Raw genomic sequence first — 13,620 nt, forward strand, 5'->3', positions numbered from 1 at the left:
GTTCTTTCGATATTGTTTCTGAGGTGTTTCTCAAACTTGATATGTATGGATCAGAAGTGTACAATAAGGTATGGAACACGTCTTCATTGGTAGCCACTCTTGAACACTTTCTAGAATGATGAAGTCTAAACTTTTTGTAATCCTTATTTCGGAATTCTTGCGCGTCTTCGGTCAATTGTACTCAATAATTTTTTCTCCGTGAATAAGTATTTTATGCACGAACGAAGGCATATAATACCAATTATAAATATTACGTACAGTTGGGCTGTACTATATGCGTATTCACCGGACTTTTTTGAATTAATAGCCATTTCAGATGACATAGTTTATAGTATTATGTACATTCGTTTTATAAATTCTACGTCTACACCTGTGATGTCTGCAGAGCAAGAGTAATTCTGAAAAAATCTCCGAGCTGTGTTTCTGTCATTATTATTTCCAGTGCCTTGTCGAGGTTTATCGACATGCAGTCCCATTTCCTCCCTAAACCGCTTTTGTACCAGTTTTTTCTTTTTGTCTTTGTTTTTTTTTTCTCAGGTCTAGTACCTGACCACTTTTCAAAAGACAAGTTATAAGAAATGTGTAAGATCATCTCCATACTCCTAATCCAAGCATGTAGTGTTGACAGTCCGTATTGAAATGAACTTTCGTTCACATCTCGTGTCCTAACTGCCTCCTAAGTTATTCATTTACCGAGGAGTAGCACCACAAACTGTACAAGAAGCGCTCGAACGAGTCTCAGTTAAAACTTGTGCCACATTACCATCAATCATGGTTAAATAGGTCATGAGTAATTTCGATTACCTCGTCATTCTTATTTATCAGGGAGGGAGACAGATTTTGTTTTTGATTGTTGATATCAGCCACAACAGACGCGGTTTTTTCAGGAGTTTCTTTGGCAAATTCTAATAATACACGAAATTGACCATCTAACCAATTGACGTTCTTACTTTTAAAGCGTTCTTTTATCCGAGATGCATTTCTCCAGCGTTCGTTACATTTAGATACCAAGTTTTTTTGAATGTAAGAGACCACAGTAGCCATATCCTCTGGTGACAAATTGAAATTTTCTTGTAAGTAGTCTTCTATATTATTCCCATTTATCAACAAATTATACAACTCTCGCTTGCTACAAACAAATTCGCCCATTTTTCAAATCAGTTAACTTTTGGGAATATTTGAAAATAGGTATTAACTGCTTTTTAGGGCAACTGACTGTCTGACCAACAACTGTGAGTTTTTCAGGGCTGGCCTTCTTTTTATAGGCCAATGAAATAGTGCTATGTGCAAAAAGATAAGAAAATGATAATTTTCACTCTTCCCATAACCAACCTGTTTTTAATTCGACCCTAATAGATAAGTGACCATATTTTATTAAGTAAGGTGGTTAAAACTGTATCAAAACCAGAAACAACTATTAATACTACTCATCACTGTAATGAACTTTTTATCAATTTGACCTTAATAGACAACAAATGATTTTATGAGAAATAAAAAGAAATTGAAAAAATAATGATTTTTACCTCGCGATATGTTTTGACACCGTGACAAAAAAGTGTAAATATGTGCATTTTTTTTTTCTCCTTGCGTTAGCTAATGTATAAAGATCTTAATACAACAAATTTCTCGACAGCGGCAAGCAGCGGTAATGGGTAAACGTCTCGTTAAAAAAAATTCAATTAATTAATTCAAGATTAACGCAAATGCAAATTTATTTATTTATTTATTTATTTATTTATTTAGGATCACCAGTAATTGTTAACACTAATTACACAATAACGTAAACCTAATCTTAATAAATACTTTAGAGCTAAGTGTTACAATTTATTAAGGTGAACACCACATGCAAAAAGAAGCGTTACATTCCAATATAAAAAAAAAAAAAATTTAAAATGTATAAAAATCAACAGTCACCAATCATACATAAGAAGTAGCCATCTTAACAACAATTCGTCCATGTCTCGCACAATTCCCGTCTGAGCTTGGTAAATGAGTCGGCAAAGACGTCGATTTTAGTTTCGTTAAGGAGTCTAGATAACCTCGGTACCAATGAGTTGGCACCCAGAGTTGTTTTGCGAAAGGGCGGGCACAGCGGAGTAATAGGAGTACGAGGATAAGTTCTCGGCACACGGAGTTGGAACCTCTCAAGCAGCTGTGGACAATTTATGGCGTTTTGTAAAATTTTGAAAAGAAAAGAACAATCAAGTAAAATTCTGCGGTTTTCCAATGAGATCATTTTAAAAAAAATTAATCGTTTTTTATAGGACAGCGTTTCCCTTGAAACTTTGTTCCAAAATGCCAAGTATGAGACAAATCGCTTTTGTATGCGCTCCAATTTCAAAGTATGAACTGCAAAATGAGGCCTCCAAACAACACTACAGTACTCAGTCAAACTTCGAACTAAACTATTGTAAAGAATAATTCTTGTACTATTATTTTTGAAAACTCTTACATTACGAATCAAAAAACCTAACATGCGATTAGCTCTTTTGGAGATATACTCAATGTGATCCGTGAAGGTTAACTTCCTGTCAAACAAAACACCCAAGTCCTTAATAATATTTGTCTTTTGTATCATATTCCCCCCAATATAATACTCCGATTCGAGTGTATTAATTCTCCTTGAGAACCTCATATGATAACACTTTTTAGTGTTTATTTCCATACAATTAAGCTGGCACCACACGACCAAACGGTCTATGTCGCTTTGTAACAATTTCACGTCATCGATGGAGTCAATAGTTTTAAGGATCTTCAGATCGTCGGCATACATAAATGGGGTGGAGTGAAGGAAGCAACCTGGAATGTCATTAACAAAGATATCAAACAGAAGCGGACCAAGATGAGAGCCCTGTGGTACTCCTGAAGTTATCTCGTAGGAAGATGAGTGGTAGCCATTGACAACTACATAGAAGCTACGATGTTGTAAATACGACTTGATCCAAGGAAGAAGCGATCCACCAATTCCATAGGCAGATAATTTGCGTATAAGTATGTCATGCGAAACTCTGTCAAATGCCTTACTGAAATCAGTATATAGGACATCAATTTCCCTATTTCTGTCCATTGCCTCAACAAGGGTGTCAGTGAATAGAGCTAGATTTGTGCACGTCGACCTTGATTTTACGAAGCCATGCTGATGGTCGGAAAGATGGTGACTTAAATGATTAAATATGAAAGGGTACACAAGTGCCTCAAAGATTTTGGGAAACACTGATAGAATTGAGATAGGTCTGTAGTTTGAAACTACTTCTACCTTGTCAGACTTGTAAATAGGCACTATTTTCGCAGATTTCCATTTAATAGGGAAAACGCCTGTTTGAAGAGACCTATTAAATATCAGAAAAAGAGGAAACATTAACTCGTTAGCACAGGCTGTAACAAATATTGTTGGAATGCCGTCAGGCCCTGGGCCCTTATTTCGATCTAATGACTTTATTTTTCTTAATATACTATGTTGGGTAATAAAGGGGACATTTAACTCTAGACTATAGTTACCAACATTTTTCCAATAATCAGACACTGTGTCGAGGCTATTACCACCACTACTATTGCGGTTCACATTGTACGTAGCAGCAAATTGACACGCAAAAAGATTACAAATCTCTACACCATTGGAAGTCATCACGACACCGTCAGTCATTGTGTTTGGATACTTGCTTTTACAATTTTTTTTTGAGTTCGTAAAAGACCAAAATAATTTGGGGTTTCTTTTAATATTAGATTCTAATAAATTTATATAATTTTTGTACAATGACTTTGCCAATTCCTTGCAGCGTTTACTCAAAAGTGCTAATTCTATCTCATCTAGCGGATTCTTATATTTTTTATATCGTTTTCTAATCTTGATCTTTTCACGTATTATTTTTTTAAAGGTTTTATTATGCCATGGTGCTGATAACTTAGTAGTAAGCAATTTTTTAGGAACAAAATCATTGATAACCCTATACACAATAGAATAAAAAATTTCTACCATTTGGTTTACATCCATTGTTTTATCAATAAGCCCATCCCAATCAACTTTAGATAGTTCATCTCTTATTTGTACGTAGTTAGCTTTGTTAAAATTCAATAGCCTACCATTAGGATTGTATTTGAGACTCGTTTCATGTATCTCGAAAAGTGAAATCTCAAGCGGGGGATGAAGCCTATCAACTCTACTTAAGATATCCGAAGATGCCACCACGTCGCATTGCGTGGGTGGTATGTTAGTAAAAATCAGGTCCAGGAGATTACCAGATGAATTTGGTATACAATTTATCTGAGATAAGCTATTCATGTGCAAGAAATCAATCAGACTCCGACAGAGGGGACGTACGACCTAATCACTGGATAAATCATTTACCAAGCTCCAATCAATCCCACTCAGGTTATAATCACCAACAATACAGTATAAAGTCTCACTACAAATTTTGTTTTGAAGTTCAAGCACTGATGTACAGTTATTCACAAAATACTCCAACTTAGCCTTACTAACAGGAGGTGGTAAATAAATTGCACAGAGAGCCATTTTATGAGTCTTATGATTAATTGTTAAATCCAACATAACCCAAACATCCTCACATTTACATTCCCACTCGACTTTGCGAGTCGAGACATACCTTTTTAAAACGGCAATAAGAACACCTCCCCCCTCCTTGTGATTATTTATACCCGCACTTTCCCGATCCCTTCTATATACTATATACCTGTCATCAAATAGCTCTCCGTCCAAAACAGTGCCGTTCAGCCAAGTTTCGGTAAGAATTATTACATCATATTCTGAACAACTAATTGCATTAAGAAAATTGTGAGTTTTAGTTCGCAATCCGCGAACATTTTGGTAATATATTTGGAACATTATTATTAATTACTAAAATTAATACATGCATAACGTTTTTACAACTAACTATAAAAAAGGGTACAATAATGATAACAAAAATTATGGTAGATTATTCAAACTGTTAATATTCCTAATGATCTTATACTCTGAGTGTTCTGTTTTTCGCATATAGACACGTCCACTCCGCACCCAAACGTATTTGTACCCCTTGTCTTTAGCAGCTTGTCTAGCTGCTGCGTGTAAGGCCTTGTTTGTAGCAGAGAGGTGTTCGCAGATGAAAATTGGCGACTTAGGTCCAGGTAGCCCGGCGTGCGAGCTGTTAAGTTTGTCGTTTGGATTGAGTTTATTATATTTGATTGCCGCTGCCAAGTATTGGTCTCTCTTTTTTGAGGAGTTAAATTGCACTATGATTGACCTGGGTCGAACGGAGTCTTTTTTAAGTTTAGCAATACGAGTGTAGTGCGCAAGGTTGTCTTCCGAGATATTACAGTTAATTGTTTTGCCTAGTTCAATTACAAGATTCAGTAAATTTTCATCTTTTTTTTCGGGCATACACTGAATCTCAATATTAGTCATCCGTGAATTTTGCTCCAACTGGTTCACTCGACTGGTAAGGTCATCAATTTTAGACTGCATTGATCCGTTTTCTTCTTGTAATTGTCTCAATTTGTCCCTAGTATCCCCGTTATCCTGTATGATGGTTTCGTATTTATGGTTTATAAAATTCATAGATTCCTTCATTTCACAAATTTCTTCTTTCAATGGTTTTAATTCTTACTTTTCAGTATAATTTCATAAAAAAAATTATTATTACATTAGTCGTTAAATGGCAGGTACTCCCGTTCCTGCTGCGGCGCGTGAAGGAGGACGTGCTCCGCGAGCTGCCGCCCAAGATCACGCAGGACTACTACTGCGAGCTGAGTCCGCTGCAGCGCCGCCTGTACGAGCACTTCTCGCGCGAGCACATGCCGCAGGACATCAACGCCACCGCGCATACGCACGTCTTCCAGGTATGGTTTGGGTTCGAGGCTCGTTATAATTTTTTTTCGTAATAATTGTTGTGGGACAAAAATTTTTAATAAATATATAGCCTTTTTATTTTTATGGTATTTAATTTAATTTCGTTTCCTACTTATATTGTGAAAAAAAAAGTTGTTTATTTTATACTTCTGTTGTTCCTTTTTTAACTGACTCCAAAAATGAGGAGGTTATTCAATTCGACCTTATATATATATACGGTCGGTACGTTTAGGAACCGATTTTGATAATTCCTTTTTTGTCGGAAAGGAAATATTCCAAGTGTGGTACCATGATAAGAAAACCAGGATCTGATGTTTTAATCCCAGAAAAATCGAGGGAAACGCTCGAAAATCGTAGTGACGACTAGTGCGTTTGTTAATTATTTTCGTCGTTTCGTGTATTGCTTGTCGATGTATTTGAAGTTGGTTTTTTTCGTTTGCAAGCAAACACAATTTTTTATTGCCACAATGTGACATATTTATAATGATTTTGGTTTTTCTCGTAGAATGTCAGTCTAAAAAATAAAGAACATAAAGTCTCACTGCTTACATACACGCGTCATCTGCCTGTGCCTGCACGTAATTACAAACTCGTAGTACATGTAACCGCCTCGCTCCAGGCGCTGCACTACCTGCAGAACGTGTGCAACCACCCGAAGCTGGTGCTGCTGGCGGAGCACCCCGAGCACGCGCGCATCACGCGCCAGCTGGCCGCGCAGGGCTCCTCGCTCGACGACATCGAGCACGGCGCCAAGCTGCCCGCGCTCAAGTGAGTCAGCTCACTGAAACCGTAGTCTTGCACAGCGCGGCTTTCGCCTCGCCCGTGTGCTCGTGTGTTCGCTATTGTGCAACGTTCATTTGTATGCCAGTGATGCGGTAGGCGGCTCTGATTTTTGTACCAGTACAGTCAATAAGATCATTATTGAAAAAGAGGTCTTCCATTGCTTGAAAATTACAAAGTGGGACAATTCGACACAAATATTTATATAAAAAAAGTGTACCTGAACTTTACGTCTATCGACCACGAATATTGTACTGAAAAACCTCGTAAACATGGTTTGAAACATCTGTCTTTCAATGCGACTAACTATATATAATTCTATGTTATTGTGTTATGTAAGTCCAAGATCCCAGGGATCATCAGGAAATAAGTAAGGTGTGGGGGCCTGGATCTTGCTCTATATACAGTTGGTTGTCAATAACAACATGTCAACAGACAATTACTGCTGGACTGCGGCATCGGCACGTCGGTCACGGTGGACGAGTCCGTGTCGGTAGTGTCGCAGCATCGCGCATTGATCTTCTGCCAGCTGAAGAAGATGCTGGACATAGTGGAGCGCGACCTACTGCAGAGGCACCTGCCGGCCGTCACGTACCTGCGGCTGGACGGCAGCGTGCCGCCCCACCAGCGGCACGCCATCGTCACGCGCTTCAACACCGATGTCTCGATTGACGTGCTCCTGTTGACCACCGCCGTGAGTGTCCAAGCACCGTTACGCTTTTTAAGCATCCCACGGTAAAATACCTTTGCCGCTTCGTCTGTCTCTCTGTTCGCGATATTCTAAAAAACCTACCCTTTAAAGATGTCTACTATGCACATTTAAACTAAAAAAAATTGGTCATGTAAGACGGATACAGTATTATCGACTACAATGTGCTAGTTTCCTAAACACTGTAATTTAAATGAATATCTTAGGAGTTCTGTATATATATATATATAAAATAGGGTACTTTCGGTAGAAAAATAAAATTATAAAATGTGATAAAAATTAAAATTTATGTAGAAATACACTTAAATATTCTGATTTTGAATCATAAAAGCACATTATTGTTTTATTATATTGAAATTAACACTACGGTACACGCGCCTCTAAAACGTTCACAAGTGCTCGCGTGGGCTACACTTGTAGCCCATTTTAAATTGAAATATTCTGAAAGATAATCGTTTAATTTTTAAATAAAACACGTTTATTATTATTAATGACATATATTTAGAAAACTGAAATAAAAAAAGTATCTTCTCTTTCTTAAACTTAAAAAAAATTACAAAATTTCAGACTTCTCAAAAATCACATAATTTTTACTAACTTGAGATCAATCAATTTTTGGTTTAGTTCTTAAATATTTTTTAATTTCTTTTTTCTTAATTTTCATCACACGAAGGACAAATTAAAATTTGGTGATCACTACATATACGCCTGTAGTATTTTGAGCAAAATTTCCTTGTGCTGCGATCGCGCGTTCTGCTACAAAACGCACAGCGTGCAACCCGCCCACGAATTGGTATAGTTCCTTGTTGAGGAGCTTCTGACACATTCAACAATAATTTTGCTTTTGTTTTTATGCTTTCTTCCTGTTCACTTTCAATCAAATCCTCCTGATCTAACTCTTCTTTTAGCCATCTCAACACGTTTTCCTCCATTTTGCGATCCATATTTAGCACTCTGAAACAAAATATCTACGATGAGTAAGTTTACACTATATAAAACTTCTATATATCTATAAAAGAAAATCGTCTTAGTTACATTATTTATAACTCAAGAACGACTAAACTCACGTGGCTGAGAATTTGTAGGGAGGTAGCTTAGAACCAGGAGTCGGACATAGGATACTTTTTATTCCATTCCCGAGGGACGTGAAATAAAACGTGGCTGGACTAATTTGGCTAATTTTGGTCTTGAAATAATTGTGGAAGTTCAGGGAAGGTTTAAACGGTAAGAATTATTGGAAAAAGGTAAAGGTTGTAGGATGTAGGTGTAGTTATTTATTCATTCCAGTTCATAATTAAGACAAAACAACGTGTTTCGGGACAGCAAGTAGAATATATAATACAAAAAATAATAATAAAAAGATAAATACTTACATCAATTTATAAAAATATATCCCTCGTAAGAAGTTCCACCAGTGCACGCAAGGGCTACATACGTAGCCCAACAACTCTAAATCGTTATTTTTCGCACGTGCGCAAGCGTCGAGCTCTCACGCCACACTGAACGCATCGAGCAACAACCAATCGGAGCTTAGCTAGATACTCAAAGTTAAATCACGTGATTTCGCGAAGTTATGAACAAAAACAATACCCTGGGCTACATATGTAGCCCACGCGTGTACTCTAGTGTTAAAAGTCGTATATTTTAATCTGTATATCACGTGACCTAAAACACGACCCGCCATGGTGTGATGTAATACGGGCAAAAACAAAATTCTGTCAGTCCTGTAAACAGCAAGGTACATAATTATCTGTCACCTTTAACTTCAAGGAGTAATAGTTGTGCTCTTTCGTTAGTGCATTTCATTTGTAGCTATTTATTTATTAAAATGCAAAAGGTTTTGTAAAAGCAGATAGTACGAATCTGCCAGAAATTGATTCAATGATTGTTGCAAAGTTTTTTGCATGTAATCCAGACTTCTGTTCTGTCGAATTTCGGAATGTTAAAACATCTTTGTAAGTATTACTTGTTATATTATACTTTTTTTTATGTAAGTGCCAGGTATACATAATTTGAAATATAATGTTAGAAAGTGTTAGGTTATGTTTTATTCCTTATGTTACTGCCAAATTAAGACTTAATAGTTTATTTTTAATGCTGGTATTTGTACAGCTAGACACTACACACCATCGATAGCTATTGTAATTCATTATTTTACACAAAAACACAAAATATTTGTAGATATTAATGTTGAACGACAAAGAGTATATGTATAAGGTCAAGAATTTTTGACGTATTGAACGAGTTCGGTCTTACATACGTCATACACGACTTTTGTTATTAACCATATTACGTCACCAAAGTGGCTGATAACGTTTACCCGGAAATAAAAGGGGTAAAATGTAATTTAATTTTATGGCATGAAAGCGTGTTTATTTCGTCGAAATATATACATTTTGTTGTTTTGCTTTTTATTGTAAAATCAACATTTTGAAATACTTTTTCAAACATAGTGAATACCCTATTATATATTTTCCGTAGGTTGGTGGTCTGGGTTTGAACCTGACGGGTGCAGACACGGTGATATTCGTGGAACACGACTGGAACCCCATGAAGGACCTGCAGGCTATGGATCGCGCGCACCGCATTGGACAGACTCGCGTCGTCAACGTGTACCGGTTGATCACCAGAGACACGCTCGAGGAGAAGATAATGGGGTATTTATATTATGTTGTTCGTATTTTAATAGAAGATTTGTTGAAAGTGCATGCAACGTAAAGAAGTTTTACTTCAAAAAGTTGTTAAGTTAAAATTAAGTTTATCTTGCACTAATTCACGCCAGCTCATCGATCGGACGAATTGGAATTTATTTCGACATTAACAAAGTTAGGGCCCGTTTCACCGGTTGTTAGGTAAAGTTTATTCTGCACATAAATTACGAATAGACTTTGACAAACAGCAGGAGGTAGAATAGGCCATTAGGACCTCTTCCGCCTCGAATTAAGAAATTTCAAAGCTTAGATTCACAATCGCGAGTAGAAATATGCAACAAATAAACTGGAATTGTATAGAGAAAAAGAATAATATATCATAAAGTTTTTTTTTTCGTTTGATGTCGTCATCTGTCAAATAGCGTAATTGGCAGCTGGTGAAACAGGCCCTAAAACTTAATAATACCATTGATCAGAATGGACCAGTAACTGTGAATAACCGTTTGCGGTTATCAACAGAACTAAACGCAAGAAAAATCCCAACATACATATTATTTTGTTCTTTTGTTAAGGTGAAATTATTCTATGTTGTATTATTTGTCGTCACGAGAGGGTTTTTTTATTGACAGTCAGAAAAAGTGGCGAAAAGAATATTAATATTTTACTTATATTACAGATTACAAAAATTCAAACTAATGACCGCGAATACGGTGATAAGTAGCGACAACGCAGCGATGGAAACAATGGGAACAGATCAATTGCTCGACTTGTTCCAGCTATCGAGAACCCCTGCACCTTCCACCTCAAAAACGCCCAACGCGGGTGCCAAATCCTTAATAGAAACTATTCCAGATCTCTGGGATGATAAACAGTATGAAGAGGAGTATGACATGACCAATTTTGTGAAAAACCTTAAAAAAGTAAATACTTAAATATAAGAAAAAAAACTATAAAGCCACGATTTATACTGCGGCTTACACTGAAACACGCCATCTGAATTCGGTTTTAGGATTGGTAGATGAAATGGCCAGTGAGGTAAAAAATAAATAGGTTGATAGCATCTATTTTTTATTTTAATGATTATTGATAACTTGAGTGTTTATTAATAACTAGCTGACCCAACAGCGTTACGTTAGTCTAATAATCGTTTGCTGAAATTTTCTGAGCTAATTTTTTTCATATTTAGAGGTCTGGAGGCCTCGCGGCAACAAAGGAGGCCCTTAGCCCCAAATTATTTTCTAAATAAAATGATTCCAAAGTCTTTATTGTAGGGGCGCCTCTTTTATGCAGGTCCCGGGGCTGTAGCCCCGGTTATCCTCTCCTAAATCCGGCCCTGCATATTTCATTTCGTAAGAACCTTCTACAAAGTATTTGAAATCTTTAAAAAAATCACACAATTGGTCCAGCTGTTCTTGGTTATTGCGATTATTACCACCTGTTGACACATCGTGTATTCATCGTTTAATCTTTGATCATTCTCAAGCAGATCTAAAACTATCGTCGTTAAAATTTAGAAGAAAATATGATCGAAATATTTGTATTAGGCCTGAATGTCAGCTTAATTGATTAATACTGAATCGATGGTTTTTCGTTTGGTTTTTACTCAGTATCAATTTTTGCAATTTTATTAAAGTAATATTCAGTGTTCAGTTAATCTTATCAAAGCCAACACAAAAAAAATCTATCTGTCATTTTCTACATTGAAATGTCGTATTAATATCAGTTTATCTATATAAATATTATATTATTTATCTATATAATATTGACATAGATATACATTTTAGAATATGTATTAAATGTAATGTAATTTATATGTATTTATTCATAGTGTTTTTAAATGAAAAAAAAATCAGTTTGTTAAGTTGGTTTGTATTTTTTTAACTTTCCATTAGTGAATTGTTTCCCCTATGTGAAGAATTGGCCTTAAAATATTACTGTTAGTAAAAACAGTTTCATTGGTCTCAATTTGTTGCTCTTTTACCATTTAGGTATGCTTTGTTTGCATTTAAACAAATAAATAAATAAGTATATTAAAGTATGAAATTTAAAATACAGTTTACACTTTACAACAGAATAATAAATTCAAAATTAGTTATCCGGAATATAAACTTAGATTACTAGTACAATATCAAGTAGACCTATTTATAAATAACTGACTTCAACATTAGTCTTGTTGTGAAAAAAGTAATTTAAAGTTTATAATGATATAAATGATAAAAAAAAATATAATAAGATCTTACATTGTTAATAACTTTGCAATTATTGTAGAGGCTGTAACTGTGATTCAAGTAATGAAAAATCCAAATATTTTAATGTTATTTTACTATATTTTTATAAATTATTGTTTTAAATTTATTTTACACATGATCATAGAAAACAAAATGTTAACAAAACTGAAAAAATCCATAAATTATTTAATATCATAAACGAAAATTAATGTTTATATCATTGACGTAAATATTGTAATGTTTAAGTTTACAGCTAATACTTTCTGTTAAGTTACATATTAAAAAAAAAGCTGTATATTACACAGAACTGAATAATTAATATTAATTAAATATAATTACTTATATTTTTGAGTATCTTGATAATCTTCTGATTTTAAAATAAAACGATACGACCTATTTAAAAGAATTATTGACGAAGTTCTACCAATAAAAATAAAAAACTGTATTCAAACCACTGTATAATATAGGCAATTTAAAATAATTAATGCACGCCTCATAATTATTCTTTAAGTAAAAGTGACCCCAGTAAATTAAATTGAATTAAAATTTTATGTATGTGAGTACGTTACAGAACTTACAAATAATATTAAGCAGAAAATAAAAGAACCAAAATATAATCTGTTAAGGTTCTATTGTTGTAAAGTTTATCGTGCATATAAATAACAGCATAAGGGCAAATAGGCGATTAGGGCCTGTTTCAACTAATAAATTGTATTCGGAATATTCAATAAATAAAGTGGAATACGATGGTGAAAAAGTCTAACATGTCATAAACTTTTATTTGCTGGATACCTCAGAAGCGTTATCCACCACCGGTGAAACAGGCCCTACATGTAGCTTATAATCACAGTAGCTCACTGAACCATTAAGTTTAACTGTAAAAATATATTACGTACTGTAATTTCACATTATTATTCTTATACAGATTGTAGTATAAGTTCCTTTATAAGAGATACCTCAATATTTCTTTCTCTAACGTTTTATTTATTATATTATCGTAGCATTTTAAGATTTAGTCACATTACTTAGTCATTTTTGTAGATCTAGATTTCTGCAACGTGTGATTGTTTTGTTATTCATTTTGGTTGATTGTATCTTTATTTAGTACCTACTCAATGAATACGACGAAATTACATATGAATATTAAAAATGTAGAATCACCTTTATGGAGCAAAAAAATTGGCAGTAGTTATGAATGCGACTACTTTGACCGTGTTTTTTTAAATGTTTTTAACTGCCAATAAATATCTAAAATAATGATGATACAATTATTGAGACATACTTGTTTAGTTAAGGTAAAAAATAATTTTATTTTAATTTTTTTTCTGTTTTAAAAGATTTTTGTTATTAGAATATTTTCTTGACTACATATTTAAGCTTTCCTTAATATCTAAACCTACTTTTTTATTT

The 13,620-nt window shown here is 34.6% G+C and overlaps 1 protein-coding gene across 1 annotated transcript in view; it reads left to right on the forward strand.

Annotated features, from left to right (window-relative positions):
* The window catches only part of LOC123657195 (TATA-binding protein-associated factor 172), a 32,939-nt gene extending 21,897 nt beyond the window's left edge, over positions 1-11,042 (forward strand). Inside the window, exons 29-33 of the mRNA XM_045592774.1 lie at positions 5,656-5,832; positions 6,462-6,610; positions 7,058-7,316; positions 9,813-9,988; positions 10,659-11,042. Of these exons, the coding sequence (XP_045448730.1) occupies positions 5,656-5,832; positions 6,462-6,610; positions 7,058-7,316; positions 9,813-9,988; positions 10,659-10,914 (1,017 nt within the window). The 3' untranslated portion in view covers positions 10,915-11,042. The remainder of the gene's footprint in view (positions 1-5,655; positions 5,833-6,461; positions 6,611-7,057; positions 7,317-9,812; positions 9,989-10,658) is intronic.
* The last annotated feature ends 2,578 nt before the right edge of the window (positions 11,043-13,620 follow it).

The sequence above is a fragment of the Melitaea cinxia genome, chromosome 10 (assembly GCF_905220565.1).
Source record: "Melitaea cinxia chromosome 10, ilMelCinx1.1, whole genome shotgun sequence".
NCBI classification, from domain to species: domain Eukaryota; kingdom Metazoa; phylum Arthropoda; class Insecta; order Lepidoptera; family Nymphalidae; genus Melitaea; species Melitaea cinxia.